The sequence below is a fragment of the Danio rerio genome, chromosome 2 (genome assembly GCF_052040795.2).
Source record: "Danio rerio strain M-AB ecotype USA chromosome 2, GRCz13ab, whole genome shotgun sequence".
Classification (NCBI taxonomy): domain Eukaryota; kingdom Metazoa; phylum Chordata; class Actinopteri; order Cypriniformes; family Danionidae; genus Danio; species Danio rerio.
In genome coordinates this window covers 10,316,210-10,343,574 of record NC_141022.1, presented here as the reverse complement: position 1 = coordinate 10,343,574, position 27,365 = coordinate 10,316,210, and the positions used below count along the sequence as shown (strand labels likewise).

Genomic DNA, 27,365 nt, shown 5'->3' with positions numbered 1-27,365 from the left:
GATTAAGATGGCGGCCACGTTGACGTATCGCAGCAACGGACCGAAGTGGACCCCGGTCTCGCCTTCGGATGTGTTTCTACGTCATCTACCTACCTACCAATCACATAGTGGCTTCCAGGATTACCCGTATGAATTAAAGTCCACTTCCTGCTTCTAGTTCATCGACTGATCATGGGGAAGATGCGCTGGCTGCCGTTCTCGGCTCTACTATTATGGGCCTTATGTCTTCACAGCGCCTCTGCCGATAACAATGGCGTGAAGAAAATGAAGATGCAGTTTGCCACGGGTCCACTTCTCAAATTCCAGATTTGGTGAGTGAGGAGTTGAAGTCGTTCTGTCCCCGAGTGAGGCCGACGAGTGTGTGTGAGATGATGACATTGAGGGTGTTTATAGTAACACAGGAGAACTGCCTTTAGTGGAGCACATTGAAGAGATGTTCGCGATTTTGTGAATCGCGATATTATTAACAGACAAGCGTTATATAGGCTCTGTAAAGGCACTGGCAAATTAGCTTAGCGCTCAAATATGGTGTAATCGTCCGGTAATCCGGTGTCAAGTCGAGAGCTCTAATTTGAAGATTAACGTTAACTCTTCAGTGCATCTGTCTCTGCTATCTGTCGTCTTACTACGTTTAGTAGCTTTCATGTGTTTATGAAACATATTTGGGGCTATTGAGGTAACTTAAAGTGTGTTTTATGTTCACACATTAGCCATTTTTCCGTAATAATATATTTTCGGTGTATCTGATTTACTAAAAATATAGATTTAGTACTGTTTATAAAATTTACATTTAGTCATTTAGCAGACGCTTTTATCAACAAAGGCATAACGTTAACTGTAAATAAAAAAAGCGTGTGTATCATAGAGAAATATATTCAAACAATTTTAAAGTTGATTTGAATATTTTTTATCTCAAATGGTGTCAGAGTTTAACTTAGTTCATTTAAGTGTTTATAGTGTAACCGATATATTGAAAATATAGATACAGTAATGTATATAAAATCAACAAAGGCATAACCGTTGAAAACAAAACTTGTGGATCATAGAGAGTAATATATAGACGATTTCAGAGTTTATTTGAATATTTTATCTCAAATGGTGTCACAGCTTAGTTCATTTAAGTGTTTATAGTGTATCCGGTATACTGAAAATATAAATTCAGTACTTTAAATAAAATCAACAAAGACGATTTTGTTAGACGATTTCAGAGGTGATTTGAATATTTTATCTCAAATGGTGTCAGAGTTTTATTGACTTTAACCATTTTATGCTAAAAGTTATTAAAAAATGTATGTAAAATAAATAAAGTGCTAATTCCAAAAAAAAAAAGGATTTTTGTACAATAAGCAGGGTGTTTTTCTGAACACCTTGGTTCTGGTTTTGTTGTATGATTTCATATGGTTTAATTGTTTAATTAAGTTGTATGGTTAATTTTAATTTTTTTTAATCGAGAAATTAAGCCTTGTGCAACATAAAAGGCACATTTATGCCTATCTGACCTATTATTGGCTCAAACTATAACAGGAGCAAAGAATTTAATTGGTTTAAACCTGAACGTCAAACTAACTTTACCGCGGTTCAGTAAAGTACTCTTTCCAAATTCTAAATGGTAAAATCATTTTAAAAGCCAAAGACTATCAAACCACAACATTATTCAGTCAAATAAATAGAGCTAATGTTGTTTAAAGTTGTTTTCAGACCGAATAATCAGAAAGTTCAATAGTAAAAAAATATAGGGAGCATGTCACGAGATGTCACTTATAAAATAAATAAAACCCGTTTACTTCAGTTTTGCGGATGACAGAAGGTTTGTCTTAATCTTAAATGTAAATGATTATGTACTGCACAATAGTCCTCCAGATGTTTCATGTCAACATGTGAACCAGTCTCTGAGGTGTTCTTTCGTGTTTATCTTCTCTAGTGTCTCCTGAGGGTACAAGCGGGTGTTTGAGGAGTACACGCAGGCTTTGTACCAGCGGTACCCAGACATCCGCATAGAGGGAGAGAACTACCTTCCTCTGCCCCTCTACAGGTAATGGCTAACAAACCACTCACATTTTACACGCCTTCTATCTTCTGAATGTATTAATAAATGAATGAGTTGTATTAGTATTTTAATCTTTACTTGTTTATTTTATACTTTTATATGATACATTTTTGCACTTTATATTTAATTTTAGGGATGGTTATTGAGACCAATTTATCGATTTGATAATTTTTTTTAAATGGTTAGATAAAATCAATACAGATCATCCATCAGTATTTGGTAGCACTTTAGTTTATTTAACAATTTAGACTATTCACTATTGGTTTATTACCTGCCAGTGACCATTGCATGTAGTGTTTGTACGCCACAATAATCAATGTACAGGCCCATTGTCCCATACATGAGCTCATTTGTCCTATTTTGACTGCTATGCCATCATAAATAGTGAAAATAATCCATTGAAAAAGGCTCTAAGACCAAGCTGATTCCTTGCTTCTGGATGATTTGGCCAAAGCTAACAAATATATTTTCATTTTACAATCTGAAGTCATCTTTCACTACTGTGTTGTTTTACAATAATAATAAAAAAAACAATTTACAAGTAACTTTTATTCTAAATCTTGGACAAAACAAAAAAATGAACAATAAAAAAATGTGGAGCACCAGAAGTGGACCATATTGAAATGGATTTGAATGCTATTTTGGCTTTTTGTTGTTATCCATGAATTTTCAAATGTACTTTTTTTTTACGAGAGGCTAGAAAAATTTGTGCTCATTATTATTATTAATATTATGTATTAATTGTGTTTTATTCAAATATCCAAATTTTGACATAGGAAGGTTCAATGTGCTGGCCCAATTTTTTTCTAACAATATAATACATTTGCATTAAAAATAAGTATTTTACTTTTTTTTAAAAAATCAAATGTTTAGGAAATATCTTTGGTATATCAAAAAGTGTGCTTATGATACAATACAATATTTGTTTATAAAGCATATTTAAAAACAACCAACGTCGACCAAAGTGCTGTACATAGAAGCAGAATATAAAAGATACCTTTAACAAATAAAAGCAATAAAACAGTGCTCAGGGAGTATAAAAATCGAGAAAAAGCAGTTAGGTCTTTTAAAACAGATTTAAACATGGAAATGGAGGGGGAAATTTTAATGTGAATTGGTAGACTGTTCCAGAATTTTGGACCAGCAGCAGTAAAAGCTCGATCAGCTCGTTTTTAAGGTGTGTTCTGGGCACGGTGAGTAAATTGAGATCATAAGATCTCAATAATTGAGAAAGGGTATACGGACAAAGCAAGTCAGTAAGGTACTGAGGAGCAAGATTATTGACGGCTTTGTAAACAAATAATTTTTTTTAAAATCAATTCTCTATTTAATTGGTAACAGTGAAGTGCAGCGAAAATTGCAGTTACGGACTCATACTTGTGGGTGTCAGAGGGTAGTCTAGCAGTCGCATTTTGTACCAGCTGCAGACAAAAGAGAGAAAACTTAAGCAGGTCGCACACCTGAAGCGCCACGCAGCGCCATGCATTTTAGAATTCTAAACATGGGTTTCTATCAGGATACACACAGCGACGCCGCAAGTCGGCCGCTGTCGGCGGCGCCCAGTCACGACTCAGGACGCAGTTCAAATTTCAGCCGCACCACAGAGCGACATCTGATTAGTTTCATGTTAAATATCATTCGAATGTGCGCGTCTGGTGTGCGATAGTTTAAACTGTCATGTGCGCGCCGTGGCGCTTCTGGTGTGCGACCTGCTTTAGAAATACCAAAATAGAGAGAGTTACAGTAATCTAGACGTGTTGTTATGAAGGCATGAATCACCGTTTGAAAATTTCTCTGGGATAAAAATGGCTTGACTTCAGACAGTTGCCTGAGGTGGTAAAAGCAGGGTTTCATTCATTCTCGAACAGTTTGTAAAGTTTTGAGCGCAAATAAATTGTAAAACCTTATTATAATCTCCTATATAATTTTTTCTCGCTATGAATATGGGCATAGAAGCTGGCATGGCATTTAACGCAAATGAATGCTTTTGTTTTGCCCAAAAAACTATAACCATCGACATCCATAGTAAATATAACAAATACAATGGAAGTCAATGCGAACAGTTTCCAGTTTTCTTATAAATATGTTTTTTGTGTGCTCAAAAAAAGAAAGAAGGGCAAGTAAATGATGACCGTTTTTATTTTTGGGTGAACTGTCTTTTTATTGTCTTGCACATGACACCAAGTCCAACCTGTTATGTTTTAAGTTTTATCTATTTGGTTTTATTGACTCAAACCACTGTTTATAAGTAACTAAGAAAATGGTCCCACTTCCAAACCAAGTCAGCGCCATTGGTTGTGCATTTGCTGGCGAACACTGCAGTTTATTTATTTATTTATTTATTTTTTGATGAATAAGCATTTTTCTCTTCTTTTTCCACTGTTTTTATTTCAGAAAATGATGTTTGCTTCTGTGTGTTTTTCTCTTTAAATAGCAACCTATATGAGCAAATCCATGCAAATGTCAACAATGGAAAAAAATAAAATTTATTATAATATTAAAACCCTTTCTAAGTTGTTTGTGTAGGCTAAAACAGTACTTGAAAAATACTCAAATGTCTCTGCTAAATCCTGCTATTTTGTTCACACAGTCAGTTTTAAAACTGTCACATCCTTAACAGTTGTCACATGCATAATGAAGTTTTTCCTATTAAATATAAAATAATGTTGATCCTATATAGAGACAACTCTTGTCCTTTTGATTCGCATTATTTCTTTGGAGTTGTGCAGTTGAATTCACCAAATTTCTACTAATGATGTCGTTTACTGTAAATTTGCATATTTTTTTGGTCACATCCGTAACACATTTATTTCTCTCAATTAAAATATAAAACACAATTACAGATATATTGATTTGGATCCCTTAAAACGGTGGTTAGCAGTTTTGAAAAATATAAACACCTTTCAATATACTGTTAACATCTACATTCTTTTTGAATTTAAGTTTTGCAAAAGTCACATCCATTAACGCTGATATACATTTAATTAAGAATTAATCTGAATATATTTTTTAAGCACTTCATGTAGTGTTTTTCTTCCCTCCAGGCACATTGCTTCCTTTCTGTCAATGTTTAAGCTGTTGTTAATCGGAGTGATCATCTTGGGCAAGGATCCTTTTGCTTTATGTGGCATGCAGGCTCCAGGGATCTGGGTTTGGAGTCAGGAGAATAAGGCAAGATCTTAAACCTTTTTTTTTTTTTTTGATAGACTTTCATAGGTGTAATATTACGCCCTGGTTCTTCACTCTTTTAGCAAATAGGATAGATGGAACATCCAGCGTTATTCCAAATATAAACTTTGTCCCCCATGGAGCTCATTAGTATTAAACTGTCTGCCTGGTGACGACAGCTTTTATAAAAGGCATTACACCAGAGACTAAACGCTTGCTTTTATGTTCACCTGACTCTTGTTCTGCTCTTTCTGAAATGTAGATGTTAAAGTTTGTTGTTGTTTTTGCATTTTAATATATTTTTAAAATAATTGTTTTTGTTTAATTTATGCCATGACTGTTTGTATAGTTTAGACGCTAATAATAAAACCTCAATATGCTATAAGACTTGTTTATTCATTATATTTGTTTCTGTTTTTAATAGATATATGCTTGTATGATGGTGTTCTTCTTCAGCAATATGATCGAAAATCAGTGCATGTCTACAGGCGCATTTGAAATCACGCTCAATGGTAAGCTTATTTGTAGATTAATATATTTTGATCTTTTGTATGTATATGTGTATATATATGTATATGTGTATATATATATATATATATATATATATATATATATATATATATATATATATATATATATATATATATATATATATATATATATATATATATATATATATATATATATATACATACGTGTGTGTGTGTGTGTGTGTGTGTGTATATATATATATATATATATATATATATATATATATATATATATATATATATATATATATATATGCATATGTCTATATATATATATATGCATATGTCTATATATGTTTGTATAATATTTGTAGATTTAATTTTTTATGCTTTTCGTAAAGTCCAACATGGACTTTTATTACAATGCTGGGTTCAGACAAAACATGAAGCACCAAATAACTCGCTGTATTCTACTTCTGTGATGCTTTTGTCCCACTAGTGAGTGTATGAGTATATCATGAGTATATCTTGTGCAGACGACACGATTTCAATTAATTTTTCACATTTGCGGCAAAGGCATTGCACATTTTGCGTCATTCACATTGCACAGTTTGAATGACTTTGTATGCAATCTACTTTTACCAATACCTAAATTTGCATTTACTGTGAATTTAATGCTCTTTCGGGCCATACACAATGATATGGTGGGCTGGCTTTGACTTGAATTTGATACATGTGATCTAATCCTTTACATATAATAGAATCTATTTAAAGATAGATTTTGAATCTATCTAAAAAAGACCTCATCTAAAACATCATAGCGGGATTTGCCTATAAAATTGTAACCTTTATTATGGAACAGCACATGTATATGTATTTAGGAAGTTATTTTAGGTGTTCTCTGTAATTCTGATTGTACAAGTGTACTGTTTTTGATCAGATGTCCCAGTTTGGTCCAAGCTGGAGTCAGGACACCTGCCTTCAATGCAGCAGCTAGTCCAAATCCTGGAGAATGAGATGAAGATGAGCATGCACATGGACACACTTCCACCCCATCAGTCATAACCTTGCCTCTGATTCACTGAACTGAGCCTACGACCCCCTCCACGTATGTGTAACCTATTTACATTTTGAAAAAGTGTCTAATTAAATAGTTTAGAGGTTTAGTAACAACAAAGTCCCTTTAAGATAAATCCTATCACTCAGCAGCCATCTTTGAAACGCATCTCTGGCAGTATGCTCGGGCAATTCGTTTGAATGGGGAAACATCAAATTTTCCAAAAATGCTTACGATTAAATTTCATATTAGGAATCACCAATAAAATTAAACATCTGTCTTTTTAGTTTCATTCTGAAATGTTCGAATTACACAAAACCTGCAGAAACCTGTTAGTCTAGTTTCAGCCCCTCCCCTTGAGAATCATCAGTCTATAGCGATCTATGATTGGCTCTTGTACTAGAAGGCGGGGCTTCATTCGCCATCTTGACAATTAGACATTTCCCATATTCAAAACTACACGAATGACATCTCTTGTGTAATATATAGTCTGTGAATATTGATAAGTTAATAGTAATAATAATAATACAAGGGATGGGCTCTATGACTTCAGGAAAAATCTGATAGCCAACTGAGTATTAGGGCTGGGAAAGTCATTGAAATTAAATTGGAAATTCAATGGACCAAAGCGTCAATTGTCATACACATCTTGTCAGAAAAACACAGTTGTGTGATTAGTAGTAAATCTCCTCCCAAAGGCCAGAGGTCGCTCTCGCATGAAAACCCCAAACACATGAAAAATGCCAGGAAATTCAATAGCGTTGCATTGTAAACAGAAGATTGAAACGTTCATTGATTCAGCACAACTAATAATCACCTCACAGAACCTGTGGAAACTCTGAAGTTGGAGATGAGGTATTTTCATATGCAGGATTTACAACACAGGATCATAGTTCTTTAGACTTAGAAGTTGCTCAAATGACTGTCATTATGACAGAACTATTACTAAGGGTGGGGAAAAATTAATTCACGGATGCATCATGATTGCTTTTCTACTGATTCTGAATTGTTCCTTAAAAGTTCAGTATTGATTCTGTATACGAATTAGATCGTGACAGTGTGATCTTCCCCAGGCCTTAATGTCAAACACATCCAGCAAGTTTTAGACCTCTCAGTCCCTCACATTAGCATAGTGTAAGGCAGCATTTATCAAAGTTCCAATAGACTTACTCTTAACTCATTGTGGCCTCATATATCTATTAGTGTTACTGGAATATTTAATACTAATCAATAACGGTATTCTCTTGGATAACTGAATATTATTTCATCATTATTATTTTTTTTAATTTTTGATGCCATGGTTTATTTGTATCTGACTTTTATCAATTTTAAGCACTAAATGAAGAGGAATCACATTTGATCACGCGTTTGATAGGGAGTACCCCAAGGCTCGCTATTCGGAACATAACTTTTCATGTTTTGTCTTTCTGTCGTTCTTTCTATAGTGATTCTGAATCGCTTCTCAAAAGTTCAGAATCTATTCTATATTCAAATTAGATTGTGACAGTGTGGGCCTCCCCAGGCGTGATCTAGAAACACAAAAATAATAACCCAACAATAATAATTGTAGATAGCTAGCTCTCTGCAACTCTCACAGAGTCGCCTACTTAAGCTAAGCAGGGCTCTGCCCAGTCCGTACCTGGATGGAAGACCACATGGGAAAGACAGGTTGCTGCTGGAAGTGGTGTTAGTGAGGCCAGTCTGTGGGTCCTAATTAGGGGTGTCACGATTTCGATTTTTAATCGAAATCGATCTAAATTTATGCTCAATTTCGATTATCGAATCAAAAAATAGAATCGTCGATGTTGCCACACCCCCATGTCACGTCAGTTTGGCTTGCCAAGTGGGAAAAAACAGGCTTGTTGAAGCGCTTGTTAAACTGCAGAAGCAGGAGACCCGTCGACAGAACTTAAACCCTCTCCTCTTTCAATGAAGTCGCCGGTGTGTAAGCATTTTGGATTTCCAGTGAGTTATGTTGACAACGTTCGTGTTCTCGACAAAAACAGTTTTGCAAGCTCTGCTATGTACGTATTACGTACGGTTCATCCGATAGACAACACCGGCATCGCGATCCTCCTTCCGCCCCCGTTGCAAATCCGCTCGCGAAAAGTACACACTCAGGCCCTGTTTACACTGTCTTTGTTTTTAAATGGCATTTTAGAACGACAACGATTTGACATCTACAGTGGCGTGTAGCATTTGAGCTGCCCTCCTTCCTCTCTACCTCTGAAAATGCACATCACGTGACCACACACAGACGCACACACAGCAAAATGAGCTCGAGACAGCAGGTCCAGGCAGTCAGAGGACTGCTTCAGTCTTTCACTCACTTGTACTAAGTCATTTTAGCGAACACCTCAGATACTGTTGGCTGGTTCCTGTTGGTTGTGCGTCTTTTTTACCGACGCCATTATAACAACACAGATCACTGCCTATTCACGAGTCCTGCAGAAAAAGTGATTGACAGGTGGTAATTATGTGTGTAACTTACCTTTATTCAGTTACTGTATGATTTGTTTATGGGTAAAACAAAGACCATGCAGGTCAGGTAGTTTAAACGGTAGGCTACAAATAATTAATTGGTCATTAATTAATTAATTATTCAGAATCGAAAATGTAATGGAATCGAGAATTTGGAGGATCGTGACACCCTTAGTCCTAATGCCCCAGTATATTGACGGAGACTATATTGTTTAGAGAACGCCGTCCTTCAGATAAGATGTTAAACCAAGGTCCTGACTCTGGTTGTTAAAATCCTAGGATGTTAGGGGTAAAAAAGTAGGGGTTTAACCCTGGCCTCCTGGCCAAATTTGCCCACATGCAAACATGTTAAAACATGCTTGTTTGTTGTGAAAATTGATAATAATGATAAAAATACTAATTTGTGGAGTGACGCACACGATTTTCATTCAACAAAAGCATGGTTAAAATGTAAAGTTGGAAATGTGTATATTTAAACAGCAGAAGAAATGGGGGGAAATGTAGGTTAAGAATGGTTTTGAATATAATTCCTTTCACAATAATCACACACCCCTAAAGATTACACATATCATCAAAACACATGTACTAAGTTTTAATTTGCCCATTCATCTTTCCATCTTTGTCCTCTGTCTGGTTTAAACATTCAAAGATGAACAACCTTTGAGAATTTGGCTGTTTGAGCTTGTCCAGTTGTGTTAATCCCTGACTATCCAAAGTTCAATTTAAAAAGCCCTGCTCTCTCTTCTAAATGGCAGCAACTCATTTGCATTTAAAGGTATTTTGCGCTAAATCTTCACACACATATTCTGAGCTCACTAGAAACTTGTATTAGATATTGATAAAAGTGGCATATTGAGTTCTCTATAGGGATACCGTAAATTACATGAACAGTTATGATCCAAACAGCAAGTCTTGGGATATTCCGCAATAAAGGTTGAAGCTATGTAACTCCTTTTCATTTAGTTCTAAAAATTGACGAGTCAAATAAGAAAAACCATGGCATGAAAAATTCTAGTTTTACCAGAAGATTTCCAAGAGAGCGCTGGTATTGATTAGTATTAAATAGTCCAGTAACAATCTGGTTAAGAGCAAGTCTATTGGAACTATTTGATGAATGCTGCCTTACGCTATGCTAATGTGATGAACTGAGACAAGTTCACAGATCGGTCAATCCAGACTAGATAAGTGAGTGGTGTGGTTGTGGATCTCCAACACCTGACACGACACTAACGTAGTTATCCAGGTCATTTAAAGAAGGCGTCTCAAGAGGAAGAGTTCTGCACTTTGTAAATGTACAGGTAGTAAAATCTGAACGCGCCTTTGAGGTTCTATTTCGATATAAGTATGTGTCTTTCAAGTCCACCGCTTTCTAGTTTGGGTTCTGCAATTGGAGTAGCCAACCATTTTTAGTGTCGATTACCTGGTCTGCCGCCTCTGGAATTTCCGCTCATGCACCAAACTAGTCTTACAGAGGCTGAAGCAGGTTTGCTGAGGCAAGGGCTAATAAAAAGGCCACTTTATTTGGTACACCTGTCCAACAGCTTAACACAAATTTCTAATCGGCCAATCACATGGAAGCAATTTAGGCATGTAGACATGGTCAAGACAGTCTGCTGCAGTTCAAACCAAGCATAAGAATAGGAAAGAAAGATAATTTAAGTGACTTGGAACGTGGCATGGTTATTGGTACCAGGGGTCAGAGAAGAATGGCCAGCCTGGTTGGAGCTGATAGAAAGACAACAGTAACTCAAATAACCACCCGTTACAACCGAGGTATACAGAAGAGCATCTCTGAACGTACAACACATCAAATCTTGAGGCGGATGGGCTACAGCAGCAGAAGACCACACCGGGTGCCACTCCTATCAGCAAAGAACCGGAAACTGAGGCTACAATGAGCACAGGCTCACCAAAATTGGACAAAAGAACATTGGAAAAATGTTGCCTGGTCTGCCGATTCTTGATTTCTTTGGATGGTAGGGTCTAAATTTGGCATCAACAACATGAAAGCATGGATCCATCCTGCCTTGTATCAACGGTTCAGGCTGGTGGTGGTGGTGTAATGGTGGGGGGATATTTTCTCTGCACACTTTGTGTCCATTTGTACTAATTGAGCATTGTGTCAACGCAACAGCCTACCTGAGTACTGTTGCTGACCATGTCAAACTTAAAACAGTAAAAGCCGTAACTGTAAAACTTATCAAGGGATGTTTTTTATTTATTTTATATTTTTCTCCCTGTTTTAAATGAATAATTTTGTCCCTTGTTTCAGATTTCTGGTGGCGCTCTCCTACGGTTGTGAGATGGCATTTATGAAGGTTTGTGCTGAAAGTAGCAACTACTAGCACACACCGGATGTTCTGCGCTCTCCTCATCGTGCCCTTTGGAGATGCAGCACCTACAGCTGGTGTGGGATCTACGGCAACAACAGTGCTCAAATAAACTGCAACCCCCATCCTCTGTGCAAAAACCATTTGCTTCAGGATAAATGTTCGCAAGCATCACGTCATAAATTATTTCTATTACATCAGCAAAAAAAATCTAACATTTTAAAGTGATTTTGTTTCTTAATCATCCGTATGTCTAAACCAGGTGTTTCTTTTATTTAATACATGTAGAAGTTTCTAATTTATTCATCCAGCTCCATCAAAGTAATATTAATTCTATTTCTGAGCCCTGATTTTTATATTGCTTTGTATAACTTAATGTTTACTATAAGATGAATAAAATAGTCTAACAAACTAAATTACTCCTGTTCTTTACTGGAGAAATCGGGATGCAAATAAAACTAAAAACTTTGAAATAACTTTAGCATTGGCAAAACTGAACAAGTTTGTTTTGTCAGTCGTTTACTCAATGCCTTCAAATGTTTTAATACAGAATTGGGTTTAGGCTGCAATCTCTAATGCTCTAATAAAGTTGATTATGTTGTTGTACATGATTATTTTCATTAACATCAGTGCAGTTTCCCAAAACCATCGTTAGCCAACTAAGATTGCAAATTCCGTCGTTACAGTTTGTTGATTTGCCGTTTCTCAAATCTGTCGCTCCAACGAACATTCGCAAACTGCGTCGCAAACTTAAGCACTCGAAACTACAGCTCTGGAGCTGTTAGTAACATAGTTCCTTTCGGTGTTCTATTGGCACTTATCCCCCCATGCCCTAATCGTTTACAACATTTTAACATTCAAAGTTGGAATTATTAAAAATAAAAGCATTAAAGTCATCTCTCTTAAGCAGTGGTCACCAAATATATCGGTGTCCTGCAGATTTTAGCTCCAACCCTAATCAAACACACCTGAGTTACATCGTTGCTTGGGAAACGCACACCAGTTCAGTAGAGTATTCTGCTTGAGTATACTTTTATACTCAAGCTTTGGTAACACTTTATAATAACTACACACTGTGAATCATATATTAAGCATTAGCAAATGGTAAAGTCGTTATTTGTTAAGTATTAACTGTACATAAACAGATGTTAGTAATCAGTTTATAACTGCAGATACAAATGCTCTATTCTTCACTTTTAAGCAGATTTAAAATGTGCTTTCATACTTTGTTACTGATTATTTTTTCATAACTCAATGATCGCTGTATTTACAAATCATTTATTTTTAAGAATAGTTGGTGGGTTTTTAAGATCATTGAGAATAAGCTAGTAAATGATTAAGAAACTATTCTAATCAACATTTATAAATCTTATTATTGAGGCATTTACTAATAGTTACTATGCATGTTAATAAATGCTTCATTAACTCAACTTCATCCAGTTTTGCGAGCTAATCTAAAGTGAGGACTCTTTATGCTTTCGAAATCTCTTATAAATGACAATTAAATGCTCAGGATTAAATTAACAAATACATCTGCAAATTGTCTAAAAAGTAAAATTACTGTTTAAGCATTCAAATTAAGGGGAACACTTTATAATAACTACACACTGTGAACCATTTCCTCATCTTAGAATTAAAAGGTTCTATCTGACATTTTTGTCAAAATTGAGTTATTGACATTCTTATTAAATGATAACTTATTTACATTATGGGATTGTATTTATAAGTTTTTTACATTTTTAAGACTTTTTTTTTATTTAAAATACAAATGTTACACACATACTGTTTGCTATGGAACGCAAAAACTTTAAAGCTCAATATCTCAAAATCATTCAGAACACAGATAGAACCTTATAATTCCAGGGTGACGATTTGTTAAGCGTTAGGAAATAGTGTAATCATTATCTGTTAAGCATTAACTCTACATTAATAGATGTTAGTAAGCAGTTTATAACTGCAGATACAAATGCTGTATTCTTGACATAACCACATTTATAATGTGCTTAATAATCATACTTTTATACTTTGGTTAATTGTTCATTACTAAATGAAGTAGTGCATTATTAACAAACCATTTGTATTTGAGTTAATGGGGGGTTTAAGATCATTCAGAATGAGTTAGGAAATGATTAATAAACTTTTCAAATTAACGTTTATAATTCTTACTATTCAGGCATTTACTAATGATTACTATGTATGTTAATAAATGCTTTATTAACTCAACTTCATCCAGTTTTGTGACCTAAAGTGAGGACTCTTTATGCTTCATAAATCCCTTATAAATGACAATTAAAGGCTCAGTTAAATTCTAGACAGGAAAACTTTTTTTTCCTTTGCGATCTTTAACTAAAAATAAAATGACTATACAGTTAACACATCGCTAAATAACATTGAAATGTTGTTTCATAATATATTGTTCAATTATTATATTGTTGTTGTTTTTTTTCCAATTTTTATGTTGCATTTTGACACTTACTATTCAGCATTTTTTACAGTAAATTTACTTTTTTTAACGTTTACTGTTTTTTTTTATCCTGGGCCTGTAATTGTCATTTATAAGGGATTTATAAGGCATAAAGAGTCCTCACTTTAGATTAGGTCACAAAACTGGATAAAGTTGAGTTAAAGCATTTAATAACATGCATAGTAACCATATGCCTGAATAATAAGAATTATAAATGTTAATTTGAATAGTTTATTAATCATTTACTAACTCATTCTGAATGATCTTTAAAAAAAAACAAGTACTTAAATACAAATGGTTTGTAAATAATGCGATACTTCATTTAGTCATGAAAAATCAACCAGTCACAAAGTATAAAAGTACAATTTTTAAGCACATTATAAATGTAGTTTAGGTCAGGAATACAGCATTTGTAGCTGCAGTTTTAAACAGCTTTTTAATGTTTAATAATGTAGAGTTAATGCTTAACAAATTAGGAATTTACTAGATGCTAAGGCTTAATAAATAAATCATAGTGTGTATTTATTATGAAGTGTTACCAATTGTTCTGTTATATCAGTCCTTTCAATGTATTTCCCCCAGTTCTGTTGATTAATCTAGATGTAGGTCACCTAAAGGGGACCTATTATGCAAAATTCAGGTTTATAAGGGTGTTAAACACAGTTGTTTAGCAACAGTGTGTGAAATTAGCCAGCCTCTAATGGTAAAAATTAATGTTAACAAGCACACTTCATAAAAAAAAGTAAATAAAGTGATGATCTCTCTTACATTAGCATTAACTGCCCTAAGTGAGAAGCAGCCGTCCGCCATTAGAGTTTTCACACTACCAGCTGAAAATGTCAGTGACTAAGAGACAGTATTTTAAATGTGGACTAGAGGTCTGAATTCCCGCGGTACAGCCCGACCACATTTCTGCAGCGCAGGAATAAATCTCTGAATAAAGCGCGGGAGCGGTCGGTAACCGGTTTAATTTTTGGTACGGGAGCGGGCGGTTCAACAATATCGCTCCTGGCTCCCCACTCCCGAGCAAGCGAGCACGCGCATGTATATGTGTCAAAGAGACAGCATGATGCTGCATTTGGCTTGTTTGTTGCTGTCTATGTGTGTGTGCGAATGAGAGAGCTATGCGCTCTCTCTCTGTGTGTATGTGTGTCACTTGCTTGTGCTTGTGTGTGTGTGTGTATACAGACAGCGTGTTATAGGCTGTCTGTACTCTGTATAGCTGGGTGGTTTTCAGTTTTGTTCTCTCCAAAGTCTCTAATGTGGACTTTGAGGATGCAACACTGTAATCTCCCTAGACTACTTTGTTTTTGTAAGTTCAGTTTTTCACACTGATAACATTAGTACTGTTTTATATCCGCCACTATTCTGATGCAAAACCCTTTATGAGGGCATTTTCAAAGATTTTTTTTCCTTAAAAATTGTGTGGTATTTTCAGTTGAAACTTCAAATCCCCACTTTACGGACGTCAGAGACTTATTTTATATCTTCTATCATGAAAAGGGGCATAATACTAAACATAATAAAATGGGTTTTCAAACTGTGGGGTGCGATTGGGGGTGGTGGGGTTGTGCAGGACATTGAGATCATTGAAATTATGATGAATGTTTTTATGCGTTCACTACAGTGTATATGAGATTAATGTTAGCTCAACAGCTAACTAGGCACCTGTAGAGTTAACACGTTCCAGTAAAACATAAACAAATAAATTAGACTGGGTGCTTTTTAAAATGAATGACGGTGAATGCAAGTCAAACCTGTGAGCCGTCTAACAAAAAAATGCCCTTCTGAATCAAATAAGCAGGATGCCCTTCTGGATCTTTCACTTACTTTGAAGACATACTAACTACACTTACATGGACGTCTGATATTTGCCCTAATAAGACAATAATATAATTAAGTTGTTGCGTGACGTGCTTTTTGAATGTTATAATATTTAAATTTTTAAATTTATTTAAATATTTAAATTTTTGACTTTACCGCAGTTCGTTTCAGGTTTCACTTTCACTCAGTCAGAGACAAACTTGGGTATTGGACACGAATATAAAGTAAGGACTGGTAGAGGAGTGTTGTTTTAATGTAAAGCCAAATGGAAAAAAAAAACCTCAGCATTTTGTAATGCGTGTGTGAGACGGTAATAGTTTGATTGCGGTGTTTACTTCAATAATGCCACTAATTTATGCGTACTCCACATGTCTTCATTCCATTTCCGTTTAGTTCAGTTATGACTTTAGTCTGATTAAGGTAATCAAAAATCGCTGTTTACATGGTAGAATCAGAGTTATGTCTTAATTGTATTCAAATCGTATTAAAGTATTGTTCCCCATGTTTATATACTCAGTGTTTGACGAGTGAAATTGGCGAGTGAAATTGGACAAACTTGGGGGGGTGTGTCCTAAAAGTTTGAAAAACCCTGTAATACTGTAGGTCCCCTTTAAGTCAAATGCAGTCACCAAGCTGTACTTGTTAACCTGCAAACGTGACAGAATAATGCCAATTTAAAAGAGCTTTGGCTACTAAATAACCACTTCAAAGACTGGTGTACTTGTTTTTGTTTTTTCAGTTCAATGTCCAGAGGGGTATGGCACAAAAGCAAGATAAGGATTTTCATACTATCCCAGCTTACTTTAGCCTTGACTCGGTTGCATAAAAGCAGACTAAATTAAGCTAAATTACGTTACTAGAGAGATTTATTTTTTGCTGCTAGCCTTCTCCAGAGCAGGCTAACAACCAGGCTAAGATTAATCCTAGTGATTTATACATTTATTTATTTATTTATATGTTTATGTTTATTTGTTTATTGTCAGTGCTAATAGAAGTAGTGTTTTACAGTCACTCCATGCTCTTGGACATTTACATTTATTTTACAACTATTAGAATTAAACATGCATGTTCAATTGTATTAGCAATAATTTAATATGTTTATAAATAGCCTTTTCAGATTTAAATATAGGGGAGATAAAAATAAGAGAACAGATTAAAACAGATTAATGATTAGAGAAAAAAAAATACATATATATATAAAGTGCTCAGCATGGTTGAGTACAGCCATTTGAAAATATATATTTGTTTCCATTTCATAGTGAATTAGACAATATATGTTGGTGTATAAAGCACCGTTTTCTTAAACGGTTATATCTATTTAAATAAGAGTTTGCCTACTGAACATCTTTAGGAATAGAAAGGTAATAAGTTTTAAAAATTCGAATGAGTTATTGCAAAGGAATATCTTGCAAAAAAAAAAAAAACTACAATCTTTATATTTTTATGTTTCTCTAAATTTTTTCTTGTTTAATAAGATTATATTTAATATATTTCTCTAACAACATTAACTTTGGTTTACTAATTTTTGGGTTTTAATGAAGATTTTTGGATCTTAATTTGATTCTTTTTTTGTTTGATTAGTTCATCAGTTTTGTCTTTGGTATGGACTAATCTAATGTATATGCACAAGTATGACATTGTATAGAAAATATTAATGTAAAAGAGAGATTTGTAAGGGATCAACTTATTTATGCCAAGCACTGTATACGTACATGCATATAGTTGAAGTCAGAAATATTAAACCCCCTGAATTATAAGCCCCCCTGCTTATTTTTCCCCCAATTTCTGTTTAACAGAGAGAAGATTTTTTTCAACACATTTCTAAACATAATAGTTTTAATAACTCAATAACTGATTTATTTTATCTTTGCCATGATGACATTGCATAATATTTTACTACCTATTTTTCAATATGCATTCAGCTTAAAGTGACAATTAAAAACTGGGTTAATTAGGTTAACTAGGCAGGTTAGGGTAAGTAGGCAAGTTATTGTATAACGATGGTCGAAAATATATTTTGCTTAAAGGGGCTAATAATATTTACCTTAAAATGTTTTTAAAAAAATTAAAAACTGCTTTTACTCCAGCCGAATTAAAACAAATACGACTTACTCAAAAGAAAAAAAGTATCTGACATACTGTGAAAATTTCCTTGCTCTGTTAAACATCATTTGGTAAATATTCTTTCTTTTTTTAATTCAAAGAGGAGCTATTCTGACTTCAACTGTACATATATTGAAAGGAAAAAAGCCTAATTGAATTGATATATAAATGAACAGCTGGAGATTAAATAAGCTAGTAGATGTATTGGGTATGTCTTTGGAAAAAAATCTTCATGATAAATTTCCTAAGTAACGTGAATGTCCACTGGCCAAATTTAAGGCAAAGTGAACAGTTAATTTTTTAATACGTCTCCTTATCTTTCCATTAAACCTCTGCATGAAAGTAACGGGAGTTCTCAGATCAGTTGGAAGTACCAGATTGGTGGATGGGACTCGTTAACTCGATTGGCTCACATCAGGCTTTATCCATATTTGCATCATTGGCCCCATTTACACTGTCAGGTCTTGATGCCCGATCCCGATTTGTTGCCTATATTAGATAGTTTTTTTTTTGCCTGTCCGTTTACACATTCTTTTAATTGTGACCCATATCTTGGCCCACCCGGCGCATGCAGAATTCCGCAGATTTTACACAGATTTCTGCAGATTTTTAGCCCATCATTAATTTTTTTTTATTTACGTGAGTAAATGTGTGTAAATCTGTATTTATTCAGTTTTTTTTTTTTATTAATTTCAGTAATATTATTGACTAATGTGAAAATGTTCATCTGATTTATGTACAATGCAGTTTGTAAATAATATTTTCTGTCTTTTAGATATTATATTTGAGACTTGCTTTATTTAACAAATAAAGGGGATATAATTGGATTTGCATTTTAAACATTAAATAAAAAGTTAAAAAGATATTATTTTTTATTTTACATATTAAGATTTTAGTTACGATATTCCCAAAATAATTCCACAGAAATCCCCAGACTTTTACCAAAATTCTCTGCAGAAATAGCAAAAAACGTCTGCAGATTCCGTCTGGCCCTACTTATACGTCATTAAACTGTGGAGAAGTACCACATTGTTGCAAGTTTAATGACGCACAAATCTAAATGCCTTAATAAACCCGATCTGCCTGTTTACATGATAGTCGCATTGTCACGTATCATATTTAGATCTGATTTATTTCCACATATGGAGAAGCCCTAAAACTAATCTCTGAATATCCAAATGCATGCGTTTTTGTGTTTACGCGGTCATAGAACAGATCCCGTCTGTGTCGCATATCAGCAAAACAAATCAGAATTGCCTCACATTCACCTGGCGGTGTAAACGGGGCCATTGATTGTATGATTGATCCTGTGGTCTGTTAACAAATGCCACGAATGTGCACTTGTCCTGTCTTATCCTTCTCATCCTGGATCAGCAAATATGCAATGGACTAATCCAGGAGGACTCGATTAAACTAAGTCAAGTCAGGCTTTTTCTGTTAACCTGGCTTTCTTGTTTTACCTTTTGCGTAATACCCCCTAGGTCATAGATCTCAAGCTGGATTCCTGGAGAGCCACAGCTCTGCAGTCTTGCTCCAACCCTAATCAAACACAGCTGATCCACCTAATCAAGATGTTTTAGACTAATAAGACAATTAAGCAGGTGTGAGTTGGAGCTGAACAGCAGAGCTGTGGAATCGAGTTTGAGACCATTGCTCCAGGTAAATTGTCCATTGTTGCTGGCGATTACATTCATGAAAAATGATTCTCAAGCTCAATCAATTTGAATTTTATGCAAAGCACAACATTGCTGTGTTTTTCCATCTATTATAGCTTTATGAAAATTCAGTTTTAGTCGATGAAAGTCAGACAATTTGACATTTCACCAATGGAAACCATAACATTTCAATAATGAGCTTTAAAGCCGCACTCATTTTGACAAACAATGTTGATATTTGGAAGCACTAAAACACTAACCAAAGAAGAACTTGCTGTGATATGCCTACTATAGTTACTAGACACGCCCCTTACTGCCGATTGGCTGCTAGTTTGTTCTAGGGTGCAACATGATGGTCAAAAGCGCATTTCCCCAAATACTCAGTGTGTTTTTAAAACAGAAAGAACTAACATGATACAAGAGTGTCCATTCCTGCTCATGGAAGGCCAAATTTAGTTCCAGCATAATTGCAAATAACGTTGTTGCGAGTCAAAAGCTTGATTAGCTGGTTCACATGTTTTTTTCAGTTGATAATAAACACATTGAGACTGATGATAGTGTCAATAATGATCCACCCAACTTGAAATACTCATGACACTTTAGCTGCAGGCAACATAACTGCAAATCTATTATGGTCACAGAAATACTCAAACAAATTAATTGTTAGAAAGGTAGTGGTTGGGTTTAGATGTTGGGTAGGATTAGGGATCAATAAACAGCCAATTTATTATTAAGTAAATAATTTGTATTAGCAGTAATTGGGACACAAATTACAGTGTTACCTCTATTACAAAAAAAATGGTTGCAGCATCTCATTTAGCATTATGTAACACAAGTAAGCAACCATGCTTCTGGAGCCCTGAGTGTAATTGGGGGGCTTTAAAAACGTCATATACTTTCGGGATGTCCTGCGTAAGTAATGAGAAGATTTTTGGGCTTGCTTCTTATTTCAAATTTCTTTCAATGTTCTCCTTTTTTAAGAAACAAGACTATTTATCATAATAGTCAATCAATATTTAAAGGGGTAGTTTACCTAAAAATGTAAATTTACTCCCCTTTAATTGGTTTTTAACCTACAACCATGGCAAAAGTATAGAATCACCACTGTTAGAAGATTTAAATGTTTAATTATGTAAAAAAAAAAAACAAGCACAAACATGCCACAAAACTCATTTCATTCAACAATCCAACCTTTTGGCTGTATGAAAGACTTTTAAAAAATCCCCAATCATGAATGATATGGGGTTGTATGTCAGGTCATTACAAACTCTTTAAATGCTCAAGTTTATATTGAGATTTTGGACACTTTTCTTATTCCATCAATTGAATGGAGGTTCAGAGATGACGACATAAGTTTTCAGGATGATAATGCATCGTGCCATTGGGCAAAATATATAAATACTTTCCTGCAGGAACGACATATAATGTCAATGGCATGGCCTGTAAATAGTCCAGACCTTAATCCAATTGAAAATCTGGGGTATACATTAAATAAAATGGTCCACAACAAGGCTCAAACCTGCAAAGCTGATCTGGCGACTGCAATAAGACAAGATTTGAGACAGACTGATGAAGAATACTGATTGTAAGTAGTTAAACCCATGCCTTAGAGAATTCAAGCAGTTATAAAAGCCAGAGGTGATGCAACAAAGTACTAATGGTGTTTTTATTTGGTTATTCTATAAAATTTCTCAAATTTGTGTGATTCCATATTTTTTTCTTGTTTGATCTGTAAAAACAGTTGTAATTGATGAGCCCCTGTTTTGCATTATAAAAGGTCATATTTTGGTTTTGAGGGTCTCCAACAACAGGCTGATAAGCATGCAAGCTCAACAAACACTTTCATTGTCTTATAATATGCATTTATTTTTACCCAATGATCCCAACGACTCCCATGATTTGTATAGAGATTAATTGTTTCCCAAACTCCTCCTCAGCACGATGGTGACCATAGCAGTGACAAACGGCAGAGGATCGGCAGCTTACGAATGCATTTAAAGCCGTAAAGAAAGCGCCACGCATTGCATTTTCAACATGGATTTAGACACGACATGGGAATATAAAGTTAAGCAGATACAGCACAAGCTGTGTGGAGTGGTTACAAGTAACCAAACACAATTAAATACATATTTTGCAAACTAAAGAAAATGAGGAAAGCATTTTAATCGCACTTAAACTTGTGAACTGGAGGAAGAAGTCCCATAAAGTAGGTGATTGTCTTCAGAAACATTTTTTGTTGTGCTGGTTGAAAGTCTCTTCACATTCCAATAGTACTGATTAAAGTAATTGATCTAAATGTATTTAATGTATTTTTATATTCTGGGTTAGGCACAGGACTAAGAAATGTTCATCAAATTAAATAGTCTGGCCGATAATTCCCATAATTCTGATAAGTAGCTCAAACAGTCAGTACATATTGTAGATTTGTACACCAGTTCATGCAGATCCGCCATTTGCCATCCAACGCGCGTTCATGTGCACACGAGACGAGAGAGAGAGCAAAACAAATGCTGAATCAAAACGTTTTAAAATCCTGAATCAATATTGGAGTTACTTTGGGGACACCATGCCTGAAGTATTTCTTTTAGACAGGTATTGTTCCGTTTTAAAACTATTTTAGTCATGCAAAGCTTTGTGTTTTACGAATGGGTTATATGCACAGAAGTGTTGTTCAGCCTCCGAAATCTTCTGGTGAAAGATTAATGTGACTATTTTCAGTTTCATGAGGTCCTTTTACAGCATCGATAACGTAGATTTTTATTTAGTTTAACTACAAAACATAAGTAAATAGCGCTATTAAGCCTAGCCTGCTATACTGAGGTAAAGTTGGTTTTATATTCACATTGGTTTATTTTTATACAATGACAACCTGTGACGTGCTCCCTCTATTCTTTACCATGCTACTTTGAAAATTCAGTCTGAAATAGCATGCAAGTATAGCTTTGTATAATTCGTAAGTGTAATTCCCACACCCCGCCAGCCAACCACTAAGCAGAGTCGCTTTAGGAAAGCATGTGAGAGAGGGCTGTCTGCTTTCATCTTTAAGATGCACGCTTTTGTGTTTCAGGAGGCGTGGATTTGGATGGCAGGGGACTGCCTACTACTCAGTAGGTTCTGCATTGGAATTTAAACGTGCTACTCGGCCGTTAGAAAAGTACGTTCTATACAGCATCAATGTGAGCAGTATGAATGAAATTCAGACGCACTATATCCACCATTTTGTCATGTTCACGTGACCATACCTGCGTTAGTTGTGTCGCTTCACTCCCATTTATGAATTCTCTTGCGAGGCATCATGGGATAGAGCAGCGTGCATGGGATGCGCACTTCAGAATCTCGCCGGAGGTAGTAAGTCATCCGTGTACTTCTCGCATACAGAATTTTCGAATTCTATGAATTCGGACATACTACTCGGCTCGCATTCTGATTTTAGCGTACTGTATAGTATGGAAGTATGCGGTTTCGGACGCAGCCACAGTGTTCCAAAAGGTATTATGCTAGCAAGTTAGCATTGTGGCAGTCTGGCAGATCACTGCCACATCAATGCAGGGCATATTATTGCACTAATCATCAGAACTTTCACTCATTAATGCTCACTCATCTTCTTTCAGGATCAGTCCCACACACACCTGCATTCTGCTAGTGTTTGGAGGGAAAGGCGCGTTCACGTTTTACCAGGTCTGGCATTTCATACAGTTTCGTGTCAATGTCGATACGAACAGGCGAAAGATCCGGACAAACGATGAATCATTTAAATGACTTGAATATATTAAAAAAAAAAAAGAAAATCAATATATTTTTTAAAAACGGTGCACTCTTAGATTTAAACCACAGCTGCTTTCATTCACTTAGAGCTGTAATACAAACTGCTTGGAAGGTCATTTTCAAAAAACGATAATAGGGGCTCTTTAAGTGTTTTATATAGGCAGAAGGTTGAATTTTTGACTAAAAATTGTTGTTGTGTCAATAAACAACTTCCAAGACTGGTGATTCCATACTTTTTGCCAGGGGTTGTACATGAGTTCCTCACAAAGAAATATATTGAAGGCTAAAAACCTGTAACCATTGACTTCTATAGAAGGAAAAACAGTTTGTACAAAACAGTAGTAGTCTTATTTAAGTCTGTTCACACCAACTATATTTTAGCATTTACACTAATCCACAATAATGTTCTGTTTATGCTAAGCACGCACTGCGGTTATGCTGTCTAAGACTTTAAATGTAGTTCATTCAATCTCACAGCAATGGGCAATGCACAGCTAGTGTTTTTCAGCTAATGATGAACTTCTGGTGAGTGCTTTATGTGACTGTTTTCAATTTTATAACGTTCCTTCTACAGCATTGTTGTACTGTAATTCAAATACAATCAGTTAAATAGACTTAAGCATCCATTTGGTTGTTAAAGCTAAAAAGAGAGTGTTTCATTAGCAGCAGGCTAGTGCAAAAACTCCATTGAAAATACTGGGGTAAAATAAATCTCCATATTTTAAAGACATGGTGGGGGAAATGTAATTTAATGCAGAGCGTTTTGTTTGGTCTGATACCCACTTTATATTGCATCTCAGCCAGGCAGTGAAGATTGCTGTTTTTTAAAGAAATCAGATCTTAAAAGCAGCAGTTTTGTATTGGATGACAGTAACCTGGAAGCCCTAGGGCTGGCTGACTGAAATTAAAAGGCTGTGTGCATCTACCCCATTAGTGACTTTTTGATTTAGTGGCCAATTCGCATCCATTTGTACGATTACATTTGTATATTTTAGTACAATTTACTCATACCTCAATGACGGTTGGGTTTAGGGGGACACGTCTTAAAAAAACAACATATTTTCATGCAAATGAATTAGCACGAAATTGCCACTTTTCTGACTATAAAAAAAATAGTTACGTTTCCTTGTAAGATCCTGCTGTGGACTGACAGGCCTGTAGACAGCGCTGAATAAAGTCCTTGTCTGGCTCTTCCATGTGTACTCTGTGGCTCAATTTACGCAGCCTTCGGACCAGCGAGTGTAGGAAAGGTGGAGGTGTGACCCGCAGGTGTGTGGGACTGGATGGGAAGGCTTGGCACTGCTGTAACCGCATCAGAGCCATGTGAAGTCCAACCTTGCATGCCAGAAGAACCAGCTCCTCTTTGCATGTCATGACTTGAGGAGGTATGTTGTGTCCTTTGGACTGTAAACAAAAGACCAGATCAGAATTCAAACTAACCCTAAATCGTCAAGAAGATTTCTTTAAACTGTTTGGTTTTAGTTGTCCAATACAAATGTCTGATTTAATGCAAACCTGATTTCACCAAGTATGACATGTTCCTGGATTAACATCTGTGTTGATCCTGGAACAACATTTCAATCAGCCAATCAGAATTAAGGAATATGTTTACCGTTTATGTTAAGTTTAGCTACCACACATCTACATGATTGTTATCCAACTATAATTCCCCTCTGATTTAGAAAATAATTTACAGTTATGGTTGGGTTTGGGGTAGGGAATGGGTATGGATTACATTTTCGAACAAAAATGATGTTCCAGGAGCAACACAGATGTTAATCCAGCATCGCATTGTACTTGGCAAAGTCATGACGTGCCTGATTTAAAGTGCGAGCATAATAAGTGTTGCTTACCGACTCACAGCTGCCTACTCTGAACCGGGCCTGCTGTCCTGAAGCAAGAAACGACAGAAACACCAACTGTTGCCCAAGAACTCGAACCCCTATATTTTTGTTGAGGGATAGAAAGAGTGGTCTGAGGGGTGTTGGTGTTTGAGCCTTGTCTGTCCAGCTCCATGTTCTGACCCTTCTCCCGCTCTCATCCAGACTTTGCCCACCTCGAGCATCCATACACAACCTGCTCCACAGGAAACAAGAACCACTTCAGCACTTCCAGAGCACATTCAGTCATTTTTTTTTATTATTACAAATTTAGCTTACCCAATTCACCTACATATAGCACATCTTTGGACTGTGGAAGAAACACCCAAAGCAAACCCAGGGCAAACACAAAAATGCCAACTGACCCAGTCGAGGCTCTAACCAGTGATCTTGCTGTAAGGCCACATCCCCACCCACTGCGCCACCGCACCATTACGTTCAGTCATTTAGCTGTTAGATTTACTCAATACCTCAGAGGTTTTTATTATAATTTCATTGTACTTGATGGTTTAAAGGGTAGTTTGCCCTAAAATGCAACTTGAATGGTTCCAAAGCTTTATGAGTTTGAGTATGAGTTAAGCACAAAATAAGGTATTTTGAAAAATGTTAGAAATCTATGAATTCCACAACAAATACTATGTGACTTCTTGGTTAGATTATTGTAATGTGTTACCAGGTGATGGCCCAGTTGGCCTAATTAACAAATTTCAGCTAGTTCAAAATGTAGCTGCTAGAGCGCTTTCTAGAACAAAGAAATATGATCATATTACTCCAGTTCTTTCATCATTGCATTGGCTCCCTAAATATCGTATAATTTACAAAATTTTATTCACTACGTACAAAGCCCTGAACAGCTTAGCTCCCATTATTTGAGGGAGCTCCTGGTGTATTATAGCCCATCACGTCCACTACACTCAATTAATTCTGGACAATTGATAAGTCCCAGAATATCAAAATCAACTGTAGGCAGTAGATCTTTCTCTTATCTGGCACCTAAACTCTGGAACAGCCTTCCTAACACGGTTCGGGAAGCAGACACACTCTGTCAATTTAAAACTAGATTAAAAATCTCTTTGCATTAGCATACACATAAAACACAACAGCTTTTAAAATCCAAATCCTCTAAAGGACTTCTAGTCTGCATTATGTAGGGCAACCGAAGCTGGGAACACTTCCCTAAAGACATTATAATTTGAACAGAATATACGCTTGTGTTAGTCTGTTTTTAATTATTGCAGAGGTTTCCATAATCCTGGACTAGGCCCTATTCTGAGCAGATGCTGTGGTGGTCATGGAGGAGTGGAGAGCATGACACTGATTCCTGAAGGACCCCAGTGACATTTATGGTTTGGCCATAGGAGAAATGGTCATAACCAGATGAGCCTGGTTTTTCTCAAGGTTTTTTTTTTCCTTCACTTTCGTCAATTGGTGAAGTTTGTTCCTTACCGCTGTTGCCAGTGGCTTGCATGGTTCGGGATTTGTGGAGCTGCACATCGATGGATTTACTCTTCAGTGTTTGGACTTTCAGCAGTGAAAATTAAACCACACTGAACTGAACTTCAAATCTGACAACTGAACTGACAGTTTTTAAATCACAAAAAATCGTCTATGTGAAGCTGCTTTGACACAATTTACACTGTAAAAGCACTATAGAAATAAAGATTAATTTAATTTAATTGATTTCAACAGAAGAAAGAAAATCAGACAAGTTTTGTGACAAGTGCGGGTGACAGAAATTTTTAGTTTTGGGTGAACTATCTTTTTATCAGACACATAATAACAATAAAAATCACAATTTTATCATTGAGAATTGTTAGGCTTCAATAATTAAGGTGACTGGAACTGTAAACACCAAAACCCCCAGTGTACTTTTTACAATGCAAATTGTGGCATCTATGCTAATGCTAATGTAATCTCAGGCATAACAGCCTTTAGTGGTAAGCACAGGGCCCTGATGAGAAGTTCTCAGGACAGATTTTCAGTGGAAAAAAAGGTCTCAGTTCTTGTTAACCAACCAGCAACTATTTCTAGAAGCTGAATGCAATTGCTAAAGTAATAGTTCACCGAATGCAGTAAATTCTGTCATCATTTGGTCAACCTTCACTTGTCACAAACCTTCTG

General features: G+C 35.6%; 2 protein-coding genes across 4 annotated transcripts in view; one reads left to right on the top strand and one right to left on the bottom strand.

Annotated features, from left to right (window-relative positions):
• Positions 1–123: 123 nt before the first annotated feature.
• On the top strand, positions 124–12,159 carry selenot1a (selenoprotein T, 1a). The gene is given in 6 exon segments (NM_178290.6): positions 124–311; positions 1,922–2,032; positions 5,092–5,218; positions 5,640–5,727; positions 6,626–6,793; positions 11,496–12,159. Coding segments are annotated over 5 exon segments (591 nt in total). The 5' UTR covers positions 124–171; the 3' UTR covers positions 6,751–6,793; positions 11,496–12,159.
• LOC103909783 (glutamate-rich protein 6) overlaps positions 3,348–27,365 on the bottom strand; it is a 42,246-nt gene continuing 18,228 nt past the window's right edge. For 2 of the 3 annotated variants that reach the window (XM_087240486.1, XM_087240485.1), the window contains 2 exons: positions 25,218–25,440; positions 23,481–24,768 (listed from right to left, as the gene is read on the bottom strand). In XM_087240486.1, coding sequence (XP_087096612.1) covers positions 24,481–24,768; positions 25,218–25,440 — 511 coding nt within the window. In that variant the 3' untranslated portion in view covers positions 23,481–24,480. Of the gene's footprint in view, positions 3,469–23,480; positions 24,769–25,217; positions 25,441–27,365 lie in introns of those variants that run through there. The other variant, XM_087240484.1, reaches the window with a different exon arrangement.